Source organism: Ylistrum balloti, unplaced genomic scaffold (genome assembly GCF_031769215.1).
Source record: "Ylistrum balloti isolate Yb309-2 unplaced genomic scaffold, AGI_CSIRO_Ybal_v1 Utg370660, whole genome shotgun sequence".
Lineage (NCBI taxonomy): Eukaryota > Metazoa > Mollusca > Bivalvia > Pectinida > Pectinidae > Ylistrum > Ylistrum balloti.
This window is the reverse complement of record NW_026782400.1, coordinates 221465-236490: the sequence shown is the minus strand read 5'-3', so window position 1 is coordinate 236490 and position 15026 is coordinate 221465. Positions and strand designations below refer to the sequence as shown.

The window sequence follows — 15026 nt, the reverse complement described above, 5'->3', positions numbered from 1 at the left end:
AGGTAAATATTTTTGATTCATTCAAATACATTGTAGAGATATCTGTTTAATATCAAGTGTTAGGCTATAGGAGTAGTACAAAAAACCAGCATGCTTTATAAAAACCCTTAAATCATTAGAGCGCAACTGCATTCCGCGAATTCTTATGAATTATGGAAGGTAACCTATCTTCATACCGGTACCTGGATGTTTGTTTCACGTTCATAAAAAACACACGATTAGAAACAAAATCTAAAATGATATGAAGATTTATACAAATTGAGAATTTGATAAAAAATGAAAAAATGAAACTAATAATTGTTTATACATCAGGAATTTTGAACAAAATATAAAACATGTACACGGATTTAATTTTTTTTTTTGGGGGGGGGGGGGTTGCATTTTTTCAGCGATTTAGATCCTATACATCCCTGAAGATATTTAGAAGGACGAAACAGCTGTATAATGCAGTTTGATTCAATTTGTATTAAAATATTCCATGCACTATCTTATAAACTTGATACCCAAATTGTGGAATTTACTTCAAAATCACTTTTGTTCAAAGTGAATCTGAACTTAGATGTGTGTCTGATTAAAAGATTTCAAGACGATATGCAGTGAGCATTTTGTGATAGGAACCTTAGAGCTTCAATAGATACCAAGCACCAGTCTGTGATAGAAACATAACCCATACTGGTATGAGATCCGTCTTTTATCAAGCAGTGAAGGTTTTAGTATAAAAAAAAAGTCGTCAGTCATTTTTCGAGAGGTGAATTACAGTTCTGATGAAAAGTATCAATATTCCGGCATAAAGAAAGTCGTTCGTCATTCAACACGGAAGTACAATTCTGATAAACTTGTACTCAATCATAAAAACAACCCATAACAAATGTTAAAAATTCATCGTCAAAACGTGTTTAAGAAATTGTTATACTGTTGAAACCTTTCAATGATAATTGATACCATGGATCTACTCTGACTAGTTAAATAGTTGTGATATAGTCTCTGTACTATATATTACCCTCAAGTCAGTGTACGTAACCATTAGCCAGGTGGTATTGCTGAGTGTCCACTATAACGCTAGTGTACCCTGCCTGGGGCCCCACCGTGTATGGCCTAGGACTGGAGGCTGTCGCCGTATGGTTCACATTAGTTTGATTGTAATTGTCATAAGCACATGCAGCACGAAGACATTGCGTATAAAAATTTTTGTCGTGCATCATTCGAACGTCCATGATTTTGTCGTTATCTACGATACCGTCCTGTACATAAATGTCTTCCGAGTGTGTAGACTCGGTAGCACACTTGGAGAAGTCTGCTTGACCAGACAGTTTATCTGCGCTTTGAGGACGTTCCGTGACTGACTGACAGCAGTCCTCCCCGCTCCTCACCGATAGCGTGTCTGACGGGTACAAAGATCTGGACGGTCGTAGCATGATCACTGATTGTTGAAGATTATCACGTAGAGGAGACACAATTTTCGTCTGTTCACCCAACCGGGATGGCGACTTGTATGATTCCTCTTTTATATTCAAACTATTTGTTTCCAAAATATTATCAAATTTCACTTGGAGGTTATCAGTTCGAGGCTGATGCTGTTTCTCGTATTCGTCACTAACTACGTCAACATCAGACGCGGATGATTCAGACCTATTGCTAAAAGGACAGGTATATCCCTGAGGAGTTCCGAAGGTAGTGTCACGGGAACTACTTCGCGAACACGGACCGGATGTCCTGTAATCAAACTGTGGTGACATTGTTTGCCGTTCGTGGTGATCGATATGGGTAAGACGAGGGCTACAATGCCCATTGTGAGGAGCGATATATCCGGGATATGCCTCAAGGTTCCTCATCGGATAAAATTTCTCCTCTTCGTTTTCGCGGTATTGGAGTCTCTCGTCCAGGTATCTCTGTTGGGCTTGCAACTGGTAGATATCAGGAATCATTCCCTGCGGGTACTGAGGAGAGTACATGTTGGCTAATTTGTCTCCACATTCTAATACTGACTGGGGAGCGCTGTTAGCACACAACAGTTCCTGGGTGGCGGGATCAGACATAAAATCCAATGGTGATCTCTCCACACCCATGTCGGCGTGATTGTACTCTGGATTTTCAGCAATATGTGGGTATGGAGATCGTCTAGATTTCGACTTGGATGAGCGAAGCTTGCTCGTTGATCTGTTTGATATATTGGAGAAAGGCGATGGTTCTTTCGTGATGGTTTGCTCCAGCTGTATCTGAAGTCCTCGCGCTTCAAAATCACTGAAAATAAAATTCAACAATTCCAAATTTTCTGCTGGGTAAAATAAAGGCAATGAATATTTCAAAACCGATGATTTCAAAATGATTAGAAAGGAAGAATTTTTTAAGCAGACGAGTTCAAGAATATTTTTGTTTTATGTAACCGAATATATCATTATTATTTGTAAATGGTTATAGTTACGTCGGGATGAAGATACAGCCTGTAACGGGGAACATTCGCACATACCTGAGGACGTAATTGACACTGACGATACAGTGCGGACGGGAGGACCGACTGTTGTGGACTATTGTTGCGTGACTTTGTATCCAAATCCAGCCACCATCTTTAGTCAGAAACCTGTAATACTTTGTGGTCACCTGACCCTTTAACAGCACTGAAACAGGAACAATGAAATGGTAATTATTCAAGACCATGTGCAAGAAATACGAAGTAACGAAGAAATAACGACATCAAGTGTGAACGTAACCATGCAGAAGACGATTTTAGGAGAAGATCCTTTTTCGCAAAGACCTTTGCGAAGCAACAAAACAAGGTGATGAGGTCGAACAATATAAAATTTATCAATAAAACAACAATAAAGTTTTGTGTACTAGAAATAGCCCTGGTAATCACATAAAAAACGCAGAAAATAAATAGCCGCAGGTTGACGCATTCTAACATTGAGGTTTGGATCAAGGCCCATGTTAATAGAAGTTTCGTCACAGTGGGTTTAGGAAATGACGTAAAGGACACACCAACGTAGATGTTCTTGTTGTTCACAGTTCAAATTTCAATATTTAAATTCAAAGCGTATTTTAATGATTAATTTTCAAAAGTAAGATTATTGATTTTCATGGTTTAAATTATGTAACTGATGTTGTATTTTCAGATGTCTATCATCATGATTTCTACATGTGTGGGTTAAGACAGGCTTTTGGGGAGTGATTTGTCCATCAAGCAGTTTAAGGCTTTGATAATACAAAGATGTCACTTCTCAAATTCTCATCTTTCAATTGGAGATGTTATATCGTATAAACTTAAATAGATCATAGCTAAACTGGTTTCATAATTCTGTTTTCTTAAACTGGACTCGACTCGGTCAAAACAGAGCTTTGTGTTTTCGTGCTGTGTTGGTATTGATGAAGACATCATGTGTTGTCTGTGTTTGTATTCCCCGAGTGATACCTCCTGTCCTCTTAATCCCCGGTACTACCACACACCTCGACTTTCTTATATAACATGCGAGTGCTTTTTCACAGTCCTGTCACTGTATTCGTGGCACAGATGTGATCTTCACCCTGTGGTTTGTCAAGCAAACTCAACGTAATCCGGATTATCTAACCAGCAACTGAGAAACATTCACACAGAAGAAACAAATCACCACCACCATTTACTGAAGTGACAGCTGAACATTTATTGGCAGAGAGTAACTTGTAATTCTATACAGCTAAAGTGGATGTGTCTAATGACAAATCAATATAACTTAACCAAAGAGTATACCTTATTAACCAATCAAACTCAAAACTTGGGTAACGTACATGTAAATAAATGATATCACATCTTCTCTAGCAACATCATAGGCAGACAAAGAAATCCTGCGATGTGACTACAGATGAAACCCACGTCGGGATAGAAGACTTGGAATAGAAGACTACCTTTACAATACAAATGACAAATATAATACCGGAAGTAGCTTAAGTGTTTCAAACCTCAACGAGGACGCTTAGGTTTAATCTGAGTAGAATCAGTTGATGATATAAACAGCCCTAGTCAAGACAATCTGCAAATGGTCCCCCACGAGAGTTAGAGCAAAGAACCCGCTCAGGTGCCATTGTGCAGCGCTTGTATCTGAACAGAACCTAATCCAATCTTTATAGCGCGATGATAAAGTTCTCCAAGCTGTACCAAGATCCCGACACGTTTGTGGGATCAAGGTGAATGATAAATTGTCCTAGAGTGGTCTGCGGACGATTAGTTCGGATAGTTAAAGGAAATTTAGACGACTATGTGAAATAACCGATCTCTTTGATTGTAGGGATATTTATACCCGTCCTGCATTAGATGGGCAAGGATGTGCACCTTGTACATACGGGGCGCAACCTAGACAGGGATATGTGGATCACCTGGGGTCAGTGAGGACGGCACTCCGTGAATCATTAGGTAAGAACTAAGGCGGATTATCACCACGTTGATAGGAATCCGATTCACAGACAGGGCACACGACCAAATTTAGCAGGAAATACTCCAACAATCACGAATTGTAGCATATTTCAACTGGAAGATTGACTCCATCTTTTGATGTGACAACTGATAGGTCAGAGACGGACGTTAGATACATTGAAGTTTATGGTTAACAGCAAAGCTGCCATGTTCGTTGGATTAATAATGAGAATGAAAACTAAATTCCTTGACTGTACACGTTATGATATAAATGAAATAAAGATATCGAACAGAAAATACGTATTATATCTATTAGTCATCGAATCATCGCAGATCATGACATTGCCAAATTCTGGGACAGCATTTGATTGATAGCTCCTTGAATTTATACTGGCTGTAACTAATAACAACAGCGCATAAACATAAGAGAGAAACATAATCTGGCATTAATTGGTGTCCATTAATTAAGAGAAACAATATCTGAGAATAATTAGTGTCCATTAATTAAGAGAAACAATATCTGAGAATAATTAGTGTCCATTAATTAAGAGAAACAATATCTGACATTAATTAGTGTCCATTAATTAAGAGAAACAATGTATGACATTGATTAGTGTCCATTAATTAAGAGAAACTATATATGACATTGATTAGTGTCCATTAATTAAGAGAAACTATATAGGACATTAATAAGTGTCCATCAATGAAGTGAAACAATGTCTGACAATGATTAGAGGCCATTAATTAAGAGAAACAATGTCTGACATTGATTAGTGTCCATTAATTAAGAGAAACAATATCTGACATTAATAAGTGCCTATTATTTCACCTATGTCGATATTTTAAATTTTTTTTTTTTTAAATACGTAGTAAATTTTCTTGTTACTTACGGGTGGTGTGAGCAAATCTCATAGGCATAATATCACAGGCATGGATGTAATGATACAGGGTGCGTTCTATCAAGTCCTGTGGTTCGTACCCTGTTAATTGTCCAACTCTGCAATCACAAAGTTTTAGGGTTTTAGGATGTGATATGACAGTTGATATTTCGTATAACTACATAAAATGCGTATTTCTCGTTTTCAAAATCTCATCGAACGAAATGTCATAATCGAAATTTCTTGTACGTACCTAGCATCGAGGAAAATAAGTTTGAGATCGAGGCTTGCTCTGAACATGAACATGTTACTGAACATTTTGATTTCTGTTATGGCGCTGGGTGGAAGCGAGTGTCCAACGGCAACCAAACCCATGTTTTGAAAACAGCCTTCATACGGTGCCATGTCCATAGTGTATTGTTTAATCTTCATATAGCCACTACAGTGTATTACCTAAAACATTACAATGTACAATAACGTATGTGATATCGTATATAAGTTAATGTATATAATCTACAAGCGATATTACAGTATATACATACAGGTATGTAAACAATCAGTTAATCAGGTAGATTTTATGTTTTACACTGTATACAATCGACATTGTAATACAAATTACGTAATAATCAGTAACACAGATACATGATAATAATTACTTACAATTACATTTGACAGATATTAAAGTATATAACTAACTATCGCACAAAGAAATAGAAGTGATATCACTACAATGACCGTAAATACTTCCCCAAAATTTTCATCAACTTTTGCAATGTATTTCTTTGTAATTTATTTTGATAGGTTCTTCGACCAATTCAGCCTCGCATGAAAACAAAAACACTCGGCCAACAGAGGGGCCATATGCCAATGGTCTGTTGGAAGATTATACCACCAAACTCAACGCAGGTATTGTCAACCAGAAATTTGATCATTTCTATAACTTCGGTTTTGGTCAAAAGCTCTTTAAAGTTCTTTAAGATCCATATACTATTCATTAATTCCACTTCTTGAGTAAACTGTATCACAATAAGACTATAACCCAGATCTGATGGTGCTAAGAATAGTGGTTAGTTGCTTTGACAAAGGTTTGGTTGAACAGCTAGACGAACCAGCAATAAAACGTTGTTTATATGGATTCTTGTGAAGTTTAGGAATCCAATATAAACGAGAAAGGTCTGTATCTTTTTCATTGATAATCTAAATGATTGTAATACTGAAGCATGATTAGCCGATATTTCTTCTTTGGAAAGATTGCATAATCTATAGGTGGTGTTTCCTTCGTTATCAACCAAGCCAAGATGTTTGACTAATACATAAATGTTTGACATTGATAGTGATATTGATGGACTGATGGTATTATTTGCAGTAGTAAAATCCGATATCAAAACACTTGATAGTTCGTTTTACTTTGAGGATGATGCATCATCGTAATAAAGTTCAGTCTATCTTACGTACCTTGTAGCCACCATTTGTTAGTCCAGAATTCCGTTTAGCTAGAACACATTTCATGCGTATAAAGAAAACTCTCTCTATTTCAATATCTGAAAAAAATGAAACTCATTTATAACTTTGTTCCCAGTAAATAGAAAATTTCATCAGTTTTATCATTATGTGTTGGAAGTTTATTTCCACTTTGCATATCAAATATTTAAAAAGGCCTTCATTTTATTATGGTCTTTTTCCATACCTGTTTGAACAACAAATGTTAGATTTACGAAAACTCACTTCCACAATGACAATGTGGTGTCATGGTTACCCGGATTCCTATGGACAAGATTTATCATTATCATATAGAAGACATAGCAGCGTTATGTGTTTTGTTGATGTGAGATGTGAGATGAAGTGTACTTTGTTGCATGTGATAAGTGTATTCTGTTACAGATATGAGATGGGTCTGTTGAATACCTTGTAACAAGTGTGAGTGGTAGGGATTATGAAGGGACAGGACGGCGGTCATTTCGTCGTGGTCGGACGGATGGATGTACTCGAATACACTACTTCCTGTCAGCTCCACCTGGCAAACAATCATCAATAAATTACTGTCTACGTATTTGTCGTATTTTCCGAATTCACTCTCTTACGTACAATTAAAATCTTCGACAACAAATACAATATATCAAAACGACAAAACCACTTTATCTAATTAATATATAACTTTTCCTAACTCCCATTGTCAATAACATGTAAACAATATAAAGATATATTTTTCCCTACTTCTAAGTGTTAATGGGTTATAATACATAAATGTTTATCTTACTCCCAACGTCAATGAGAATGTAAAATGTATAAAAATATATCTTTTCCTAATTCCATTGTCAGTGAGTTTGTAAAATACATAAAATATATATCTTATTCCGATTGTCAGTGGGAATGTAAGATACATTAACATATACCTTTCCCTAACTCCCAGTGTCAACAAGAATATAAAATACATGAAATATATATCTTACTCCCAATGTCAGTGGGAATGCAAAATACATTAATAAATATCTCTCCTTCACTCCCATTGTCAATAAAAATGTAAGATACATAAAGATACATCTTTTCCTAACTCCCAGTGTCAAAAAAATGTAAGATACAAAAATATATTTTCCTGACTCCTCGTGTTAATAAGAATGTAAAATACATATTTCACAAATAATTTATGACACATGTTGTTACGTCAATGCCGCAGTTTTATGTCATATATTTTATTTGCATTATAGGTCGTTAATAAAACATCAAATAAATACAAGTTTATATCATGTCGCCTACAGTTACCTCTCTTGTAATAGTTCACCGTGTAATGATTTGCCATCACCTTTTATTGTAACTTTCACTCATGATATTTCTAGGTGTGCTCATTACATTACTAGTGATAGCTACTGGTTGGCTGTCACTCGCTAGTAACATTCACATAACTAATAAGGTAACGTCATCTGTGTCTGTGACCTATATATAACCTCTCGCGTGGTATAGTTATACTCTCCTGTGAAGTATACCTTCACCTATCATAGTTGCAGTTATATGTGACAAATAACACCACATGGCAGAGTAACAATCACTTGTGATATATACCCTCAACTGTGATATTTACATTCACCTCTGATATATATCCTCACTTTAAATAGTTACGCTCACCTGTGATATATACCTAACCTTTTATAGTTAAACTCACGTGTGATATAAACTCTCACCTGGTACAGTAACATTTACCCCTGATAGAAACCCTCACCTGTTTTAGTTACCCTAACCTGTGATATACAATATATATATTCTTACCTGTAAGTTTTCAATCATCTGCTATTGTTAAACTCACCTGTGATAGTCCCAGATGTACTGACGCTGTCTCTGATATGTACAAAATTTTACCGTCTGGTGCGACAACGAAAATAAATCCATCCAACGTCTGAAACAGAAAAGAAAATGTTAGAAGTATATAAGACAAAACAATCGTTGGAGATAATGAAATATATTATTCTTTATACGCCGTTGGTACAATAGTGGGTACACTGAATGATTTCGACAGTGTGAACACATTAATTAAAAGATGTTACAAAAATTAGGTAAGGATGATAAACACACAAGTATTTTAATATTATTGTAAGATCAAATGATAAACACGAACTCACAAAGATAAATATAGCAGAGTATATAAACAAAAAAAAATCGAAAATTCTTTGAAACAATGAATAAAGAAAGCCCATTCACTCTGCTCAAAAATCAAGTTATGTACGAGTATTAAGGAATGTATTGTCTGTGTCGAAATAAAGACTATATTTCCTTTGGTAAGAAAGAGTTTACAGACACCGTTAATTGGATAAAAGAGATTATTATACAGCCCGACTTATTTGAAATCTACTTATTTTTCAGTTATTTTATCGTCATCAAGGATTCTACTAATCTTTTCAAGCGAAAGGACAAAATCGGCCGAGGCAAGCCCACGCCATTAATTATAGGACATGAGATGAGAGTCCTCCTCGCTAGCAAGTCAACCAATTCTCAAGCAAATCAATTAAAACGATCAAAATCGTTTTTACAAATGGCACCGGAGAGCAACGCAGTGCTGAATGTTAATAAGGAAGTGTAATGATGGGACAAGGAAAGCTACTTTGTGCTGGGTATCAGCGCGCTGAGAAAAACGCTCGGATAAGCATGTAATTGGATGTAGCTTTTACGCTTAAAAGTCTAATAGAAGACAAATTCTTCCTGCCAAACCCGATTACAATTAACTTTGGAGAAACAGCTACGTGAAGGAAATGAAAAAAGGAGCAACTATTCCGGATGATTTTTCAGACAATCTCTGGCGATATATCGCACTAATCATTTGATGCGATGTTCATGTTATCAGAAACACGTTAAGTGGCAGATAAGAGAGGCGTATTGTCGCCTGATGCAATCAAGATGAAGCGTTGGTACATCAAGGGGAGGGCTGAATCTTTCTCCACGTCAAAGAACAAGTTCCTAGGACCAAGAAATGCTGTTAAATATCTTGACCTCATATCACCGATGATTTCCTTCACACAAGATACGTTGATAAGCAGTGTTATTACTTCTGTATATGTTAATTTCATGGTGGCTGGTTATAATTCGTCTATGGCCTTTCATTACGATAACACAGTAATGTAAGCAACTGGTTCCTAAACTCGTTATGTAAATAATACTGTAACATTTTCAAACGCGCGAAGATATATCCCTTATGTAGACGTTGTATGTGCCTTTTATGTATTTTAACATTTTTGTATGAGAATGGAGCTCTACATATGATTCCTATCTTTTTATTTATTTATTTATCAATGCTATACTATAATATGTTTATGGGTTACATATATCGTGTTTTGTGCATTGATTAAATGTCACACTCGTTAAATAGGGGTTATATATCATTCTTTGTTCATGAAAAATACTAATGTAATAAATAGAATTTGTACTGCATTGATGTCTGTTTATGGTATATCTTGCTCTGTAAATGAATTATATAGTGTTCCATATATAAAAATACATAACATTCTCATAAGCTAAACTATTGTTTATGATTTTTTTGTAATTTTTATATTTCACTCTGATATAAATAGCAAAATATATTCCGTGTAAGAATGAGGGTTTGGTCTGGAGATATTGATAACATGGAGTTTCATCATTATCTTTGTATCTTATTCTGTCTGTTAATGTCTCATACTTTACTTGAATTACTCATCGCATCATATATCCTGTGAATGACCTCTTTTTGGTAATATATGATTTACATATTATAATTTGTAAAAGAATTTATGATTTATGTATGACATGTGCATTAAAAAGATTCTGTTTGTGTGAATGATATTAATTCATCATGAATTACATGTTATATTAAAATATATTCTGTGTGTGAGAGTTGCTTATATTCATTATGATTTACAAGATGTATATTATAAAGTAATGTGTTTGTATAGGTTATATATGTATATATAGAGAGAGAAATTGATGAATAATGCTACAGATCAGTGCTTTATCATACCTTCACATGTAAAAATGTGTAGGATACGAAGGACGTAAATTCTTTACACGAAGCTCCAATCTCCAGTAGCTCATATTTACTAAGGATATTAATGATTAATTCAATTTTATGTTATGCCACAATTCTCTGTACTATATGTATCATAATGTACATATCTTCTTTATAGAATACTCACATATTTTACTTACACTTTTATTTTTATTATAGATATGACTTAAGGTTCGTTTCCTTATCATAATCAACAATCATAATGCCTACGAGATTATGTAATTCTTCAAATGAGCCTATATACTTCCTCTTTTAGATTATGTTCACCATATAATGAAAATATGTACTTCCTCTAATTAGATTTTGTACATCATATAATGAGAATATGTACTTCCTCTATGCAGATTATGCACTCCATATAATGAGATTATATACTCCCTACGATGTTACTAACATAGTTATATTAGTAACGCTCCGAAGTTTGCCTGTATTGGCATAATGGAGTACTTGTAGTTAGATATATTAAACAATTGTTTATCATTGTCTTGTCATTGGGATCGTTTCACCTGTACTGCATCATTCATGATTATTTCTAATTATCCCTTTGTTTAATACATGCATTTATAACAATATGAGGTTAAGTTTATTCCGGTGTAGGATTTTGACAATCCTCTTCACCAGACTCAACATACATATTACATAATAACATAACAATATATCAAAAATAAAAAGTGCAATATGAGTAATATGGATTGTTAAGTATCGTTAAATCTAGAGATTTGGATTAATTTCAGTCTAATTTTGAAAGTTTTGTAAATGTCGGATATCGCAAATTCTGGTAGAGTGTTTCATATGTGTGATGTTTTCACATACAGTGAGATAGTTCAGTCTTGGTGTTAACATTGCTCGCTGTGGAAACAGATTTCTAGGATTTCATCTTTCACTGTTTCCATATCTGGTCATTATTTTACAGGAAAGATTGTCATATACTCCAATGATAATTTCCGCAAACATGTGCTTTATGAGGATGTAGGTAACTAAAGTCTTTTAGCCTTTTTTGTGGCTCGGCATCGAATCAAATTGATATAGTTGTCTTTATAAGACCAGACTGCATTTACATCAATAAGACAAGAACTTGAATGCCAAACATTGAGTTGATATCTCTCCACCTGATCACTTAGTTATTTTAGAAATACAAATCTGATCTATAATCACCCTAATGTCCTTTCACTCGCAGTATTTCTTATCATTAAGGTTAGATTTAATATGACAAATATTAAGTATCATCACAGACTTTCTGATGTAATATCTACACTTATCTCGGTGCATTTTCAATCATTAATTGTGTCTCAATATTTGCTCTCATGTCCTTGGTGATTACTTTGGAAATTATAATGGTAGTTTGCTGAAGGAATCACTGTTTATATCATCTATAAATCATTGCTATTACATTCTCCAATGCTTTTCTATTTTATCATAAAAACCTTGTTTTTCTTCTGTAAATCATCGCTAATTTGATCTATGTGCCTTTGCTATTTTTTTTATAATCCCTTGAGGATTTTTTTAATTTTCTATGAAACTTTCTAATTTTCTCCAATTAACCATTGTTGTATTAATGTATGACCATTTTTATCTTATTTATAATCCATTGATATTTTGTTCTATACATTATTACTAATTTGCTGTATAACCCATTAATATTTTGTTCTATACATTGTTACTAATTTGCTGTATAACCCATTAATATTTTGTTCTATACATTGTTACTAATTTGCTGTATAATCCATTAATATTTTGTTCTATACATTATTACTAATTTGCTGTATAACCCATTAATATTTTGTTCTATGCATTATTACTAATTTGCTGTATAATCCATTGATATTTTATAATTCATTTTGTTCTGTAAACGTTTCTGATTTTCTCCTATAATTGTTGTTGATTGTGTTACATATGTAAACCATTCTCATTGTTATGATACCCATTGTTAATGGTTATCTTTCTTTTTGTTTTATAAATCATTGTTATTAAGCGATATACCATGGCTTTTTGTTACAGACATCGTTATTTTGTTTCTATAAACCGTTGTTATTTTTCTCATATAAACCATTATTTGTCGTTATGATACCTGTAACAGCAACAGATTTTAAGTAAAATGTACTAACTGTTAAATATATTATATATGCCTTGTTAAAGTTACCATGTAAATATTATCATGTATTGTATTAGAGGAAAAGGCGGTCATATGTTAAAATAACTTGTGCCTAATTCTCTGCTCAATTTTGGGGCAATAAATATGTTTAAATCAAAATCAAACCTGTAGTTTATTGTAATCGTTTTGCTAAATAAATCATTGTTATTTTTATCGATAAACCAATGCTTTTTGCTACAATTATCTTTATTTCGTTCAATAAGCCGTTGTTATTTGGTTCTATGTTGTTATTTAGTTTTAATTTTTAGCAACAAAATATGTTTAAATTATTAATATAAACCTTTGTTTTATGGGTCGTTCTGTAATTCATGTCTATGTATAACATGTTGTTTAATAAACGATTGTTTTACTTTCCTAAAAAGAAGGATTTTGTTTAATGAAATGTTTTTCTCATTCTGTCTTTTGTAAATTTCAAGGTATATTGTTTTTTGATAAGACACATTTATTTTGTTTCTCGGTGAATATTTCATTGTAAAATGAACAGATGGTCAATATAAATTCTGCTATGATTTTCTTCTCTTATTTTGAAAAATCTTTTTTTTTTTTTTTTTTTTTAATTTTTATTTCTTTTTCTTCTATAAAATAGATCTTACACTTGTAAGTGTTAGAATGATTAGAGTTATTTGTTAATTTGGGCTTACATTGTATATCTATATTTCGCATATTCCTCTATAATTCGCCGGAAATGGTGCATCAATCCAGTAACACATTTACGCGCTATAAAGACAGTAGAACCTTAATGGTGACGCGCGACAATGCATTAGATTCGAGGCTTAAATTTTCAAAAATAATGAAAAAAATAATTGTTCTTTCTTTTTAACAGAAGCAAAATCTCTTCGAACATTCATAAATAATGATTCCGTTATTTGCATGGAAAAATTCCATTCTGCGGTATTATTAAAATTTATGTATAGATAAAATTGTTTTGACGCTAGTGTTTATCGCAGTTCATCTAGGATTATCTGCTCATCTTTTCACCAAATTCCTTCAATATCATAATGATGAACGGGTTTAAAGTCTGAGCAGAAATTAATTATTTTTATCAACTACATGCCAAAACAATTAACAGTGTTTCCTAGATAGTAGGCTATGGAACCCTGTCATTAAAGAGTAACCATAGAGCCACCCATTAGGTTGAGAGGAACTTCTGGGTCAATCATCTTTAATATCACTATTAATTATCACCCATTTCAGCAGCCAACAACAAATTATACAGTAGCTGAAACTGACATGCTCTTCACTAGTTCTATCTCCTGCCAGGAGTTATGTCATGAATGCACAGGCACGTACACAGAGCCTCTGCGGGGTTAAGATAAACCACTGATCGGACCTCCGTCACTGGAGAGTTCTGTGCGGATTTCACATCAATCAGGCATGGAATACATATCCTGTGACATGGTAGACGACAAACTAAAATCTCCCTTGATCCACACACACAACAGAATACTGCTCCATTTCATCTTGCTATGAAGAATATGCCCACTTTGGCAACAACCTGCGCAACAATGGCGAGGAGCTCTGACATGTCATAGTATCTTCTTTCTTGTGAATTTTATTCTTTTTCACCCCCCCCCCCCTCCCCCCTCCCCCCCTCCCAAAAAAATAAAAAAAAACAAAGTAATGTTCATGAAGGATAAAAAAAGCATTTATATACATATATCTGATTCACGAAGCCGTATATCGTTGGATTCAGATAATAAAAAAATCAAAAGATGATATATGCACTGTTACTACAAGAATGCAACAATTGTTGATTCAAATTATAACTTGAAAAAAAAAACATTTTCAATGACAAACAAGTTCAAATTTACTTTGAGCGATTAAAGTCGTAATACCCGAACATCTTTTTGTAAAGGCGCAGATTGGAACAATTGTTTTATATTTCAACTGTGAACTATGTGGCAAAATTAAAGCACATACAAAATGTACAGTTATATTCAATTTTGCGGGACACATGTAGATATTAAATGTGTACTTCTGCAATCTTTGGGAATACAGATTCGGCCTATTTGTGGTTATGTCTTATCTATTTCATTATACTACGGAAAATAAAGATATGTAATATCTCAGTGGTGACAAAATGGGACAGTT

General features: G+C 33.9%; 1 protein-coding gene across 1 annotated transcript in view; it reads right to left on the bottom strand.

The window, feature by feature from the left end:
- Window positions 1-1007: 1007 nt before the first annotated feature.
- The window catches only part of LOC132557341 (single-minded homolog 2-like), a 35047-nt gene continuing 21028 nt past the window's right edge, over window positions 1008-15026 (bottom strand). The window contains exons 3-9 of the mRNA XM_060221828.1: window positions 8558-8647; window positions 7165-7273; window positions 6715-6800; window positions 5513-5712; window positions 5272-5378; window positions 2468-2615; window positions 1008-2241 (exon numbers count right to left, since the gene is read on the bottom strand). Coding sequence (XP_060077811.1) covers window positions 1008-2241; window positions 2468-2615; window positions 5272-5378; window positions 5513-5712; window positions 6715-6800; window positions 7165-7273; window positions 8558-8647 — 1974 coding nt within the window. The remainder of the gene's footprint in view (window positions 2242-2467; window positions 2616-5271; window positions 5379-5512; window positions 5713-6714; window positions 6801-7164; window positions 7274-8557; window positions 8648-15026) is intronic.